Source organism: Lichenostomus cassidix, chromosome 20, assembly GCF_008360975.1.
Source record: "Lichenostomus cassidix isolate B80296 chromosome 20, HeHo_3.0, whole genome shotgun sequence".
NCBI classification, from domain to species: domain Eukaryota; kingdom Metazoa; phylum Chordata; class Aves; order Passeriformes; family Meliphagidae; genus Lichenostomus; species Lichenostomus cassidix.
In genome coordinates, this window is record NC_139500.1 from 1,394,751 (window position 1) to 1,409,265 (window position 14,515).

Below are 14,515 nucleotides of genomic sequence, written 5' to 3' on the forward strand. Positions count from 1 at the left end.
AGAACCAAGGGGAGTCTTTACAATATGACAAATCTACCGGTTTCCTACTTCAGAAGGTTCACAAGGCTTTTTGAGAAGTGCAGTGCAGATAACAGAGCTGTGGCAGTTGGTGTGACACTGGACTGAACTGAGATTGCTGGATGTGGTGCTGCATCCCCTGGCCAAGGGCAAGCACAGATAAACTGCACCTCAAACCAGCAGCTTTGCCAAAACCCCTTCTTTTTTATCATTTCTGTAGTGCCCGATGATTCTGCAGCTGTGAACTATGCACAGGGTAAAATTAATTAACAGGGAGTCAAATGGTGTCAATTTAACATCAATTGGGAGGTTAAGTTTTGGCCACAGACCTGCTTCTTGTAGAAACTGTGGACATTTCTTTTTATCTGCTGCTTTTCATCTTAAGCGACTGCGAGATTTTTAGAGCTGAGCTTTTGGGAACGTCTTCTAAAAGTGCATTTTGAAATGTTTTTGCAGGGAACTGTGAAACAGGAAACATCATCCAGGAGCCAGAGCAACTCCAGAGCTTCTCTGTGCCTCTGGCACCACCTATGGATGACATAGAACACTTGGAGCTGAGGAAATCCTGCCTGCAGAGTCCACTTACACCACCGAGTGTGAAAATTATTGCTTTTAGTTTGTGGTACCTTTGCATGTGCAATGCATAGTTCTAAATACAGCCTGGAATGAATTCATTAGAGAAATGTGCATTGTATAATAATAAATTACCATCTCCTCGTGATCCAACCTGAATTTATGCTGGAATGTCAGACCTTGGATTGGAATTTTTTTTAAACTTTATATTAAATTCAATCTTTTCCTTTTTCCCCTTTAACTCTCAAAGAAGACCCAAAATGTAATGCACTTTTACCACCCATGCAACTTGCAACAGGCAGCATCAAAATAAAAACAAAAGCTAAGTAGTATTTGTAAAAAATATATTTCCAGTTGTTTTGCTCTTCAATTCACAGGTACCTCTGACAGACATCACCATGCCAGAGAGAATTTGTGTTGCTGCTAACAAAGTTAGTTACTAGTGAGAGAGGGACAACATTCTTCTGTCTGCTAAAACAATCACCTGGTGTCTGTGTGAGCATTTCAAACCAGGTGCTACCAAATTCTACAGATACTGAGGAATAGCTCCTCACACTCCACCTCAAACCCATCGTGGGTTTTTAGAGATCAGCCAGGAGCAGTGAATGCACACAAAGCACAGAATTGTGAGAGACTTGGCTTCAGTAAACTCCAGGATGGCTCAGATTATTGTCTTTTTGCGTGTGCATCAAAGCACCAGGCTGCTGTGGAGGTAATGCAGCACAGGGTGAGGATTTCTTCCTTCAGGCAGCACAGTGCCAGAGCCATGCTCTGGGAATGTCACTGCTTGGGGACACTGACAACAGCTGCTTTGACTCCCCAAAGAGCAGGGCCTCTGAAAATACAAACACATCCTCCTTTTCACACACAAGATGCTTCCATGTACAGACAAGTAAAACGTGGAAGGTGTTTGGCTGTGGAGGAGCAATCCTGCAGGGAGTTGTGTCCTGTGCATTCCTGCCGTGCCCAGCAGTGCCCCAGGGAGAGGACAGTGCCCAGGAGCAGCCATGGTGCCTAGTCTGGGATGGAGTCTGCAGGGCACAGCAGGGCCGTGTGTGCCCCGCTCTGGATGATGGAATAGCTCTGCTTGGGGCCCTCCGTGTGCGAGGAGGAGGAGAAGATGGGAGGCGGGGGCGCAGCCGTGGACACGGTGATGCTCTGTCCCCCGTCGCTGACCACGGTGACCTCGGTGGCTCCCTCCTGGATGAGGGCGTTGAGCCCCTCCAGGTCGGAGCAGCTGATGCCGGAGCTGGCGATGAAGGCCTGGCCGGCCGAGGGCTCGTGGGCAGGGGCAGCCCCGGGGATCAGAGCCTGCTGCAGGGCGCTGCCCTCGCCCTGCTCGTGGGTGGTGAGCAGCACGGCCGGCTGGGTCACTGCCCCAGTGTCACCTGTGGCCACAGCCGGAGGGGCAGGGGCCAGCACGCTGACCTGGCCCAGCAGCTGCAGGCGGCCACTGCCCAGCACCTCCTCCTGGCCCGGGCCCAGCAGTCCGGGGGGCACCACATTCACCGAGGCCGCCTGCACAATGCTGTTGGCCTGGGGCACCTGGTGGCCCACGATGATCTTGACCCTGCCCTCGTTGTAGGGGGACACCTGAGCGGCCTGGAGAGGCACCTGGAGGTGGCTGACAGTGATGGGGGCGCTGGGCTGGCGGCCTGCGTCCATCTGCAGCTGCAGCACGGCCAGCTCGCCGCCCTTGGAGCCGCTGTACAGACTGTGCTGCTTCTTGTGGCTGCGCAGAGAGTCCTCCCGCACGAAGGAGGCCTCGCACAGGTCACACCTAAAGGCCTTCTTGGCATCCAGCTTGGCCACCTGCCTGGAGCCGCCCTGCTTCGGCCTGTCCCCTTCCTTCCTGTCCCCCGAGTGCTTCTTGCCCTTGACCTTGTCGCCGTGGGCTTTCCTGACGTGGGTGGTGAGGTTGCTGCGCTGCTTGGTGTCGAAGCTGCAGAACTCACACTTGAAGGGCCTCTCCTTGCAGTGGATCCTCTCGTGCACCTTGAGGGCAGCCTTGCTGGAGCACGAGTAGCTGCACTCGGAGCACTTGACGGGCTGCTCGGGCTGGTGGCTGCGGATGTGGTGCCGCAGGCTGGTCTTGTTGCCGCACTGGAACTCGCACTCGGGGCACTTGAGGGTGTTCTCCATGCTGTGCTTGATGCGCATGTGCGATTTCAGGTTGCCCTTCATGGCGCAGCGCACCTCGCAGAACTCACACTTGTAGGGCTTCTCCCCTGAGTGAACCCGCAGGTGCCTCTTCAGGTCCGAGTTGATCTTGAACTTGGCAGGGCACATCTGGCACTGGAAAGGAGCATCTCCTGCCGACAGAACACAGCTCAGCTTACACGGGAGACACCCAAATCCACTGTGTGAATTAATTTGTGTACAGATGCCTCGTGCTGAACTCCCAATGCGTTCTCAAGATCAAGAGAAATTTTGTGACACACCTGGTCTGACACACCTGGATCTAAACCATTATTCTGCATTTCCTTTATTTGCAGGCTGGTGTCACAGCATGCATGACCACATTAAGGTGGAGCTGGGCTAATTACTAATCAATTCCCTGAGTCTGTTCTGAAGCCATTAAAAAAAATATTCAAAGCAAATTTAGCAATCTAACTAAATAACTGTTCCCATTCTTTGCCTTAATCTAAATATGTGGTCCTCTAAAACACCTGAGCATTCAGCAGGTATTATTTTGAAAAAGTGGAAGAATTGTGTTGTTAAGTTCTAAGACACTTTTGGTGAGGGGAGGAAAAAGAAAGTGTATTTAGTTCAACAAGCATTTATCCTCTTTAATAATCAAACTGCAAATGGCTGATTTATTTTAGAAGTTAATATTTTATAGAGTTTGTGAAAGCTGTATAATTTTGCATAATTTGCTTATCCAGCTACATATGTCATAGGTTTAGCTGCATATTTTTCAAATCAAGTTGTGGCCTACTGTGCTAATCCATGTATCTGTTTAATAATTGAGATACATGGTGTACTATCTATATTAAACAGACTTTATTAATGAAGATGCACTGTTTGTTCATCTAGTTTATTTTACATCCTCAGCTGCGTGCTCAGCTGCTGAATTTTTATCTGCTTTGCTGATGAAGACACAGTTCATATTTCAACGACTTAATTTTCATATACAGGCTAGCACAAAAATGAAAAAGAATATAGCAAACTATGTTGCTTCTTTTGGTTTAAAGAGTAGTTAAAGAGTTTATAATGTTTATTTCTTTATATTTCTGCCCATCCCTAACTGCCTGACACAGGATATAGACAAAAACTTGTGTCTGACCCTGGGATTATTAATTCTAAGAGCAGTTTCACTCAAATTCACAGCAAGCTGATGTTCAGTGACTAGCTCAGCAAGAAATTCTGTGCAGATGATCTCACCCTGAGCAACAGGGGTTACACTCACCTTCTGGAGAATTACTAATTTAATTCCAGTAAGGAAACTATTTTCAATACCAGTTTTACTTTTCCCCTAAAGTGGTTTGTGTGCATGACAGATTTGCTACCTAACAGGGATGAAATGACTATTTTCAAAATTCTTGTGCTTCTTTTCAGCAAATAAAATAAGTCTTTAAAAGAAAAAAAAAAGAGCATTCCCAGGGGCTCACTCAGAGCACACCTGCCCAGGTAAGAAGGGCACAAAAATGCTGTGATGTGACACTTTCTGCAGCCAGAGTGTTTGTAGCAGGTCACTTCTGGCAGCCCCCATTCTTCTGACCATCACATATACAGAGGAACAGAAAGAGCTGTAAACCAACCTGCCAGGCCTGCCTGTTCCATCACAGCACATTTGTGAAGTATAAAAGATTCTTTTCTGCTAGAGACAGATTGGCTTAACCCTCCCCTCATTCCCAATGCACAAGGGATTTATTTCTTTTCTCTCCTCCAAATAAATCCCATCTTGCACACATCCAAACTGCTGTTGTTTAGTACTCAAATCCAGAGTCAGAGGTAGGAGAGGTTCAAAGCTAATCTAGCAATCACTGAACCAGAACCACCTTGCAGCTAAAATTCACAGAACTAATCAAATGTATAAAAGACAACACAGAAACTAATCCAGTACCCTGGATTGGGTGCAAAACAACATAGAGAAACAACTGGACAAAGACAACAGTACAGCAGTATCCTTACAGCAAACCTCTTCTAGAAACAATCCCTAAAAGAGAAATCTGATTTAAATGAAACTCAGGCAAATAGAAAATGATGACGAGTTGCCCATAGAGCAAAAATTCTGTGGGCAGAATATAGTTCTGGCTGCTCATTCTACACCGTTGATGTCCATCACTCTGCACAGAGAAGGGACCACAAAAAAAAGGTCAAAAAAAGACCTTTCTTGCTAATTCATTGCTATTTTACTGACGCAAGGAACATTAAATTAGGCAGCCAATATTTGTACTGACGTAACTAGTACAATTATAAAGTCATTTCAGTGTTTCTCATAGAGTGGACCAGATCTGAGAGACTTAGGAACATTGATGCTCTTAATCAATCAATCAGTTAGATCACAGAATGACAGAATATTCTGAGCTGGAAGGGGATCACTGAGTCAAACTCTGCAGTTATTGGGCCATACAGGGATTGAAGACACAGCCTGGGAGTTACCAACACCACTTCAGTTCTACTGACCGAGAACATCTGAGAGTTCCTAGATCAGTTTAGAAGAAAACCTACCAACAGTCAGACCTGATTGCCTCCACATCTTTTCAGTGGAGCTGCATTCACCTAACAGATCCTACACCCAAGAACTTCACTAGGGGTGCTTTTGGGAATTCAAACTGTCCCTTTTGGCCATCCAGACACCCTAAAATTCCCTCCCCGAGCTCCAGAGCGGTGGGCAGAGCGCAGCACCCACCCGTGTGCGAGCGGAGGTGCACGGTGAGCTGGCTGGAGTTGCGGCTGGCGTAGGGACAGATCTGGCACTTGAAGGGACGCTCGTCGGAGTGGATGCGCTGGTGCTTGTTGAGGCTGCTGCTGTCGGCCGCCGCGTACTCGCAGTGCTTGCACTTGTAGGGCTTGACGCCCGTGTGAGAGCGCATGTGCATCTTCAGCTTGTCCTTGCGGCTGAAGCACTTGCTGCACACCTCGCACTTGTGCGGTTTGTCCCCTGGAACAGCAGCACACACACAGGCAGGGCTTGGGCATTAAAAATCACCATTTTATCAGGGCTGATAAAATAAATAACCACAAATGCTGCCTAGGAAAGGGAGCTGTTTGTTGTGGGAACTGACAGCTAGCCTGCCTCTGCTCACAGACATCGACAGAAGCAAGAAGCCAAAACAACAGCCAGGAAAACAACCTGGAATGCAATACCTGCAAAAGGGAGTCTGTTGTTCACAGAACATGTGTGCTACGAATAGCTGGCCAATGGTGCTGTACAGTAACAGATTATGAACCAATAGTTACATGGCATGAATGTTGGAAAATAGTATAAAATAGACTTCGTAGTAATAAATGGGGCTTCCACCTTTCTTTTCTACTTGGCCTGGAGTTGTGTCTTTATGTGTCTTGCTGTCTCGAACAGTGACAGTTTGAAGGAGGTGGACACGAAGCTGCAGGTGTATCTGCAACAAACAGGAGCCTTTGGAGCTCTGAAATTGGCAGGTGAAATCAATTGCAAATGAGGTTTATGCACTCCCACCACACTGCACCCTGATAAACACATGGTGTGCACTCAGAAATTGAACTGTGCCCCAAATCAACCTCTGGTGTTCAAGTGTCACACTGTGCCTGGTACTGCCCAGAGCAGGGTGTGTCCCCAACAGGGCAATTCCTCAGGCACAGCCCAGGACAATACTAGAAGGTACAGACATGTGCACATCCTATTTTTAGAGACATTACTTCTGTGAAAAAGCTAAAGGGAGAAACCAACCCAAAAGAAAATACAGGAACTACATCAACCTGTGTGTGTTCGCCGATGACGTTCCAAATCCTTCATACCATAGGACGTCTTGAACTGGCAACCTGGAAACAGCAAGATAAAGATCATTAAATGCAACCTAACCAAATGATAAAAATATATTGCCATATTCTGGACATTATGTTTATTTTCAATAACAAAATTCAGTGTTAACAGAAAATTCATTCCTGACCTTGTTTACTCACATCTGCTTAAAATAGTGACCAGCTTAGTTGTGTAAGAAAACTTGAGTTTTCTAATGCTTCCCCTTGAAGGCAACTCACTCCTACCCTTTTCTGTAAGCTTTGCAACAAGTTCTCTGGAATTTCTGCCCAGGGTCTGAGATGCTCTGTACAGTACCAAGAGGATGCTGGAGGAACTAATGGATTCTATGTAAGACTTCAAGTTAGAGCAACTGGCAACTCAGGTAACAGCTCCCCATTCAGGAATTCTGTTCGAGTGATGAAATGAATCCTCAGCATCTGAAATGTGCCTTTCACTCAGTGCTCTGGGCTGGGGACAAGGTGGGGATGGTCACAGGTTGGACTCGAAGGTCTGGAAGGGCTTTTCCAACCCAGATGGTTCTGGGATTCTGTGAAATCAACACCAGGGATCAAACCTCCTGTGTGTGTCATGTTGAAACAAAAAGCCAGAAGGTACAATGCCCATCTCACCTGGGTAGAGGCAGCTGAGTTTCTTCAGTGGCAGTGAGTTGGAGGATTTCTTGGCCCTTGCTTTTGGTGGTGTAGAGACAACAGCAGCAGCTGGAGGCTCTGTGCTCTCACTGGGCAGGTAGGTTTGGTAGCCATGCTCAAAAACAAACTCTGGGGCAGAAACTGAACAGAAAACTTCATTTAAGAGCATGAACTTTAATCAGAAAAAAAATCTAATTATTGTCTAGTTTCATGAATTCTCTATTCTCGTTTTTATTCCAGCAACATTCCCGTTTCTGGGTTTCTATTTACCTGGGGGAGAAGGAAAGGAAAAATGTTTTTCTCTTCCAAATACCAAATAAAGATATATTTGTTTTTCAACTCTGGCTGTGTTATAGCCCAAAAGAGAGAAAAAAAATTGTTATTTATGTGGCAAATGCTGTCGAAAGGCATCACACAAATTATTTTTATAATTGTTCAAAAAGTTCAGTCTCTTTCAAGTCTACTGTTTTTAGCTGTTACTCACAAGAATAACAGGTGAAAATATCTCAGCCAAAGTAGCAGCTTTTAAATCAATTAAACACCACTATACCCCAAAAGGGCAAATGGATAGAACTGTCCCCATTTTAAAGATGAGTAAATATGAAGCAGAAAAATGACTCACCCAAAACCCACACTGAGTTGAGGGATTATAATACAAAAATTCCTGGAAGTGAGCCCTGAATTCAGTTTGTTTCACTGCTCTTCCAGATTCTCTGCCTTAATCTGTCCATCCAAATTAGAGTCAAATAATTTGGGTTTTAGTAAGGTCCCACACCAAAATAAAACAAAACTATATATAGAAGGGCAAACCTTCACACACGGAACAAAATCTTAATTTTACTTAAATGTCTCCAGGATCAGGACCTCACTTGAGTCTTCACATAGGCAGAAATTTTGAGTAATATTTTTCCTTTCAATTAGCTGTGGGAGCAATGCTAGGGAATGCAGTGTTCTTGCATAAAAAGGTCTGGATTGGTGCCTGACAGCAATTCTGTGTCTGTTTTCCGTCAAGAGCACTCTTAAAAAAAATAAAATGCATAGTAATTTCAGTATTTTTCATAAGTATTGACAATTTTAATTAATTTGCGCAAGCTGCTTATACAACACAATAGACTTGAGCAATTCTCTGAGAGAGCTTGTATCTCAATTAGCAAATTAAGCAACTATTGTTATAATAAACCCAAGAAGGCAGCACGGCACTGTTTCATTTCCTTGGTTACATGACGACTGATGTGCAGACTGTGATTTGAGCTGGGTGTGCTGGGGACACAGGGCAGGGGCTGTGTGACACTGGGGACACGGGGCAGGGGCTGTGTGACACTTGGGGACATGGGGCAGGGGCTGTGTGACACTGGGGACATGGGGCAGAGGCTGTGTGACACTTGGGGACACAGGGCAGCGGCTGTGTGACACTGGGGACACAGGGCAGTGGCTGTGTGACACTTGGGGACATGGGGCAGAGGCTGTGTGACACTTGGGGACACAGGGCAGCGGCTGTGTGACACTGGGGACACAGGGCAGTGGCTGTGTGACACTGGGGACATGGGGCAGAGGCTGTGTGACACTGGGGACACAGGGCAGCGGCTGTGTGACACTGGGGACACAGGGCAGTGGCTGTGTGACACACACAACACACACACACACCACACCACACCAAGGGGCAGAGGCTGTGTGACACTTGGGGACACAGGGCAGTGGCTGTGTGACACTGGGGACACGGGGTGTGGTGCTGGGGATATGGGGGAGAGGCTGTGCGACACTGGGGACATGGGGCAGTGGCTGTGTGGTGCTGGGGACACAGGGCAGTGGCTGTGTGATGCTGGGGACACAGCGCAGTGGCTGTGTGACACTGGGGACACAGGGCACAGGCTGTGTGACACTGGGGACACAGGGCACAGGCTGTGTGACACTGGGGACACAGAGCAGTGGCTGTGTGACACTGGGGACAGAGCGCAGTGGCTGTGTGACACTGGGGACATGGGCACAGGCTGTGTGACACTGGGGACACAGCGCAGTGGCTGTGTGACACTGGGGACACGGGACACAGAGCAGTGGCTGTGTGACACTGGGGACATGGGGCAGAGGCTGTGTGACACTGGGGACACAGCGCAGTGGCTGTGTGACACTGGGGACACAGAGCAGTGGCTGTGTGACAAAGGGACAGAGCGCAGTGGCTGTGTGACGCTGTCCCCCGGCACAGGCAGTGCCACCAGCCCCGCGTGCCCGGGGTACCTGTGATGGTCTGTGTCTCCGAGGCGATGGTCCTGCTGGAGCTCTGGGCGGGCGCGCTGGGCACAGTCTCCTCGGACACGAACTGCACGGTGCTGGTGGCTCCGGTGGCCGCGCTGGTGAGCTGGCAGCCGCTCTGCTTGTGCCCCACGAAGGCGTCCAGGTTGTTGAACTGCTGCTTGCAGATGCCGCAGATGTGGATGTCGGGCGTCAGCTCCACCAGCACCGTGGTGCTGCCCGGGACTGCGGGGACACGGCGCGGTCAGCTGGCCCGGCACGGGGATGGGGGACAGCGCTGCAGCTGGCACAGCACGGGGATGGGGGACAGCGCTGCAGCTGGCACAGCGCAGGGACATCCTGCTGCCCAGGACCCCCGGGGATGGGTGCTTCTGCAAAGGGCTCGGGGTCCCGCGGGGCTGCGCGGAGCCTGCCCGGGACTCGTGTGCCCGTGGGCAATGCCCCGGGATCCTGGACCACCGCCCAGCGCCACGGAGCATCCGTCCCCCCGGAGCCACCGACACTGCCCGGGACCCACGGAGCACCAGCGAGCGACCATGGAGCACTGCCCGGGATCCACGGACCATCACCCGGTGACCCTGACCGCCGCCCGGTGACCCTGGACCATCACCCGGTGACCCTGACCACCGCCCGGTGACCCCGGACCATCACCCGGTGACCCGCACCGCCGCCCGGTGACTCCGGACCATCACCCGGTGACTCCGGACCATCACCCGGTGACCCTGACCGCCGCCCGCCCGCAGTGACCCGCCCGGCCCGCCCGCGGCGCTCACGCAGATTCCCGGGTTCCCCCCCCGCCCCCCAGCCAGGTTCCCGGGCTCCGCTCCCGCCCGCCTCATGCAATACTCAGGTTTCGGGGCCTGGGCAGGCCCCGGCTCGGCCGCGCTGTGGCGACGCGGGCCCCGGAGCGCGCATTGCGGCACTTACACTGCACGGGCCCGGGGAAGGCGGGCGCCGCCCCCGCCCCGCCGCGGTTCATGGCGGCCCGCTCTGCTGAGGGGCACAGCGCTCCGGGCACCGGCACCCCGGACCCGCCGCCGCGGCCGCCGGGCGAGGGCGGATGTGCGGCAGCCGAGCATGCTCAGTGGCGGCGGCGGGGACTGCCGGCCCTCGGCGGCCGCGGGCAGACACAGCCGTGAGGGGCGAATTAGCGGGGTTAACCCCGAGCCTTCTCCCGGGCAGACACAGCCGTGAGGAGCGAACCGGCGGGTTAAACCCGAGCCTGCCCCCCGAGCCTTCCCCCTGCCCTGCCCGTGCCCGGCCCGCTCGCTCCCCGGTTCCCTCGGAGCGCTCAGTCCCGGTTCGTGCTTCAGCTGCTCCAGCAGGGCTTTAGGGACTCAGGGCTGACACTGCGATTAAAGCTTGCGGTGGGAGAAGCAGTGCAAAGCAGCCTGAAACCCTGGCCGATTCTTCTGGGTCCCATCAGAATCAGAATGGTTTGGGCTGAAGGGACATCAGAGCTCATCTCTGCCCAGTGCCTTGCCTCAGGCACGGACACCTTCCACGGCAAGGTTCTAAATGGGCATCGTGCTAAGAGGTTGAAGGAATTGCTCATGATCTTCATGCTAAATCACTTTTTCTCCCCCAGCACACACTGATAGCTGCACAGAGAGGCACTTCATATTATACTTCAGGTCTTATTTCCTGGGAAAGCAGTGCCCTTTTGACATTTTACCAAAACAGTAAAGCCCAGACGTGGTATTATCAGGGAACCCAACTACGACACAGAGGTGATGCTCCTCACTCTGGTCTTTGAAACCTGCTGTGTTCCACAGCACATCAAAGTGCTGGTTACAAACATCAAACTCATCTCACTTCAAGACCTTAGGTGTGTTTTAATCCAAGTTTGGATTAAAAATTTGATTGACACACGAAAACACTAAAGGAGAAGAAAACTAAATAAACTCTATGCAATGAGTATTGAATGTGGAACATTACCAGGAATTTCAAAATTAATTCAGAATCCCCCCTTTCCTCTAAAATAATAAAAATTAAGGAACTTACGTTGATTCTGGAAATATAGATGGTTTTATGTTAGCATGGCTGCACAGCCAGTACCTATAAAACATGGCACAGAAATAAGAATATGGTTAGTGCTGATGAGACCATTTTGGGAACAGATCCAAAAGAAATTAAATCTTAGAGTAAAAGTAATCAACACGAATGTATTTTTTTCCACAGTATAGATAGAGCTGTGGAACTGAAAATTGACTTTTAACTCATTTTGTTGTTTTTTCCAGAACACTGTGACCCATTTCCAAAGCTGTCTGCCTGTCTGTCTATGCACCAGTTATAGTTGCATCCACAGGTGTGCTTTGGAACACAACATAATTTATTTTTATCTGTTTCTCCATCAGTTTAATGCCTTTTCATTAGACTAGAAGCCTGCTTGAGTTGATAAGAATAGGCATTGTGTTTTGTTAAAAAAGTGGATTTTCACTTACCCAGGGCCCTGTGCTGCCAGCAGGGCAGGCTGTGTGTCCCTTCTGGCTGCCAGAACAAATCCGGCAGGGAAGGAGCCCAGGGTTGTTCTTCTCCTTCCAAATGGCTGTCAGGACAGCAATATTGAACTCTGAGGCAGCACCAGGTTTGTGTCTGGAGCGTTATTGGCTGCGTTATTAATTGGATCCTACTAACGAGATGTGTTCAATTAACAAACAGGAGAAGATTCAGATGAGCTGCCCTGCTGCAACTGGCATTGGGAAGAGGAATTCCCTCCATCCCTTCCAGCATTCCTTCCAGCTGTGCTGCAGAAAGTGCTTGGTCAGAAGCAAACTGCACTGCTCAGTTCACTGGAGGCCTTGGGAAGGGAAAGGATCCCTTGGGCTGCTCTGGCGTTGGGCTTCCCACCTCTGGAATTTGCTGCAAGAACAGCTTTGGCTGGGAATTTTCAGCCTGTTTTCCTTCAGGGAGAAGATGAGGTGGGGCCAAATGAATGCTTTTCATAGTGATTGCTGAATTCTGGTAATGGCTGTGCTGGGAAAGGTGCTGGCAGCTCCATGTGGTTAAAGCCGGAGGGAGAGAGGCACCTGCAGCAGAAGCAGCAGTAGCTGTGCAGGCGCCTGAGGGTCAAGTCCTTTGCTATCCCAAGGGAATTCTAACTGTGAAATCCCTCTCTCCGGGCTTTGTTTTACATGGATGGTTAGAAGAAGAAAAAACAGTCACTAGGCACCGACTTCAACACAACACAGAGCTTGAAATATTGAAAAAATCGCCTCGTGGCTGCAGGAGAACAGCAGCTTTCAGATGCACAGCTGTTTACAGGAGCTCCTGACATATGGCCCTGCGAAACAGAACAGTGGCAGCACCTGCATAAAGAGTTGGGCAGGGGAGGGGAGGGTCAGACACCAGGCATTTCTTCCTGGAAAGGGTGGTCAGGCCTTGGCAGGGCTGCCCAGGGAGGTTTGGAGTGCTCATCCCTGCAGGTGTCCAAGGATGTGGCACTCAGTGCTCTGGGCTGGGGACAAGGTGCAGATCAGGCACAGTTTGGAGGTCTTTCCCAACCTCAGTGATTCCGGGATTCCGGCTTTGGCGTGACCACTGCAAACACCATTATTATCTCATGAATAACCAATAACACTCCCAGCCCAGGACTTTCTCAAACCATGCTCCGGAGGAGTTCTCCTTTGCCTGGCTGAGGATTGATGTCTGAGAGTGTAACATTGCACTGAGAGCTTGAGTCATGGAGCAGAGCTCTGCTGAGATCACACTTGACACTATTTCCAGCCTCGGAGGCATAAATCAGTGTGCATGTGTAATGTTTGTCACCCTTAACCCGGCTGACATGGAAATACTGCACTGCTCCAGGCTCCCCACAAGTGCACTGCAAGCAAACAAGGCCCGGAAAAGACAAATGTCAATCATGAGAGACAAGGGAAAAAAAATCAGAGGCATAAAATTGTCAGAGCTCATCAGAGCCTCGGAGCCAGGCGTTCCCTGGCAGTTTGGACAGCTGTGGCCTCAGTGCTCTCCTGGAGACTGGACAACAAGAAATAGGGGACTTTTGCCTTCAGACAGAGCTTCCTTCCATCTGTCATCCCAGAGCACACAGGAGCAGCCAACCCCACCCTGAGCTCAGAGAAAACCCAAACCTGTCCAAGTGTTGGGAAGAGAGCTACCTGTCCAGCCAGGAGAGCAAACCTTGACCCTTTCATAAGACACCATTTATTGTTTCCTTTGCCTTTCACAGCAGGTAGAGGAGGGGGGTTTAAAAGAGAATGAGAAAAATGCATTAACCAGCTGTATAAATGAATAAATGAACAGGATATACCCATAAGATGCAAAAACCCACTCAAAACCCAGCAGTATCATAGGGAAATTCTTGGTTACAAGGCTGTGCTCACTGAAGTTCTGGTGCAAGACCATCACAAGTGAGGTTGGAATGTGGCCTAGGGCACAAAAAAAAAAAAAAAGAAATGTGAATTGTAATTAAAAACTTCAGATGTGGAGACAAACAAATGATGGATTAAGAGGAAAAAAGTAGAGATTCAAATCCCAATTTTTAGCATTTTGATGGATAATGACACAGCAACATAAATGCTCTGAGCTCAAATTAATTATGTTAAAATAATAGGTAATCTGTCTCTGTGTTGAGAACATATAATTATGATGATTTTTTCCAATGTTTTAAAATAATGTCATTTCAATTCATAATGCAGGGTAGGGATTTTGCTGTTCAGTGTATTTGCTATTTATACAATATTTTCAATGTCATTGCTTTCCTGTACAATAAATAAAGCTGAAACAATCAGTTAGTACCTTAAGATATTCCTTACTGCTGTAGGAACTGTAGAATAACTCAATATGAAAATATTACTCACTGCAATAGCACATTGACAACTGTGATTAAGCCTCAAACGAATACTGGAACAAAACAGAAATGTATTTTTGTGTTGAATTGTTTAATTCTTCACTGTCAGGACGCAGGCCTGAATCCACCCAGGGGAAATGTCAGGTGTTTATGGGGTTAAATGTGCCTCAGTGCCTTTTCCCCCATGGAAAATGTGAAATTGGGATAAAAAGGCAAAGCATATCATTTCAGGATTGAATTCAGCTTCCTGCACCTCTTATTTCTCTGCATTTC

General features: G+C 49.1%; 1 protein-coding gene across 1 annotated transcript; it reads right to left on the minus strand.

Annotated features, from left to right (window-relative positions):
• Nucleotides 1-918: 918 nt before the first annotated feature.
• On the minus strand, nucleotides 919-10,504 carry ZFP64 (ZFP64 zinc finger protein). The gene is made up of 6 exons (XM_085078950.1): nucleotides 10,360-10,504; nucleotides 9,418-9,657; nucleotides 7,165-7,326; nucleotides 6,493-6,555; nucleotides 5,447-5,698; nucleotides 919-2,903 (listed from the first exon to the last, which is right to left on the minus strand). The coding sequence occupies exons 1-6, from the start codon at nucleotides 10,409-10,411 to the stop codon at nucleotides 1,606-1,608; spliced, it is 2,067 nt and encodes a 688-aa protein (XP_084935076.1). The 5' UTR covers nucleotides 10,412-10,504; the 3' UTR covers nucleotides 919-1,605.
• Between the last annotated feature and the right edge of the window lie 4,011 nt (nucleotides 10,505-14,515).

Excerpts from the sequence above, each read along its gene's own strand:
- ZFP64 (XM_085078950.1), bottom strand. The coding sequence starts at position 10,411 with ATGAACCGCGGCGGGGCGGGGGCGGCGCCCGCCTTCCCCGGGCCCGTG. Across the intron at positions 9,658-10,359 it reads CTTCCCCGGGCCCGTGCAGT|TCCCGGGCAGCACCACGGTG; the intron begins GTAAGTGCCGCA and ends GTGTCCCCGCAG. Across the intron at positions 7,327-9,417 it reads GGAGACACAGACCATCACAG|TTTCTGCCCCAGAGTTTGTT; the intron begins GTACCCCGGGCA and ends TTTTCTGTTCAG.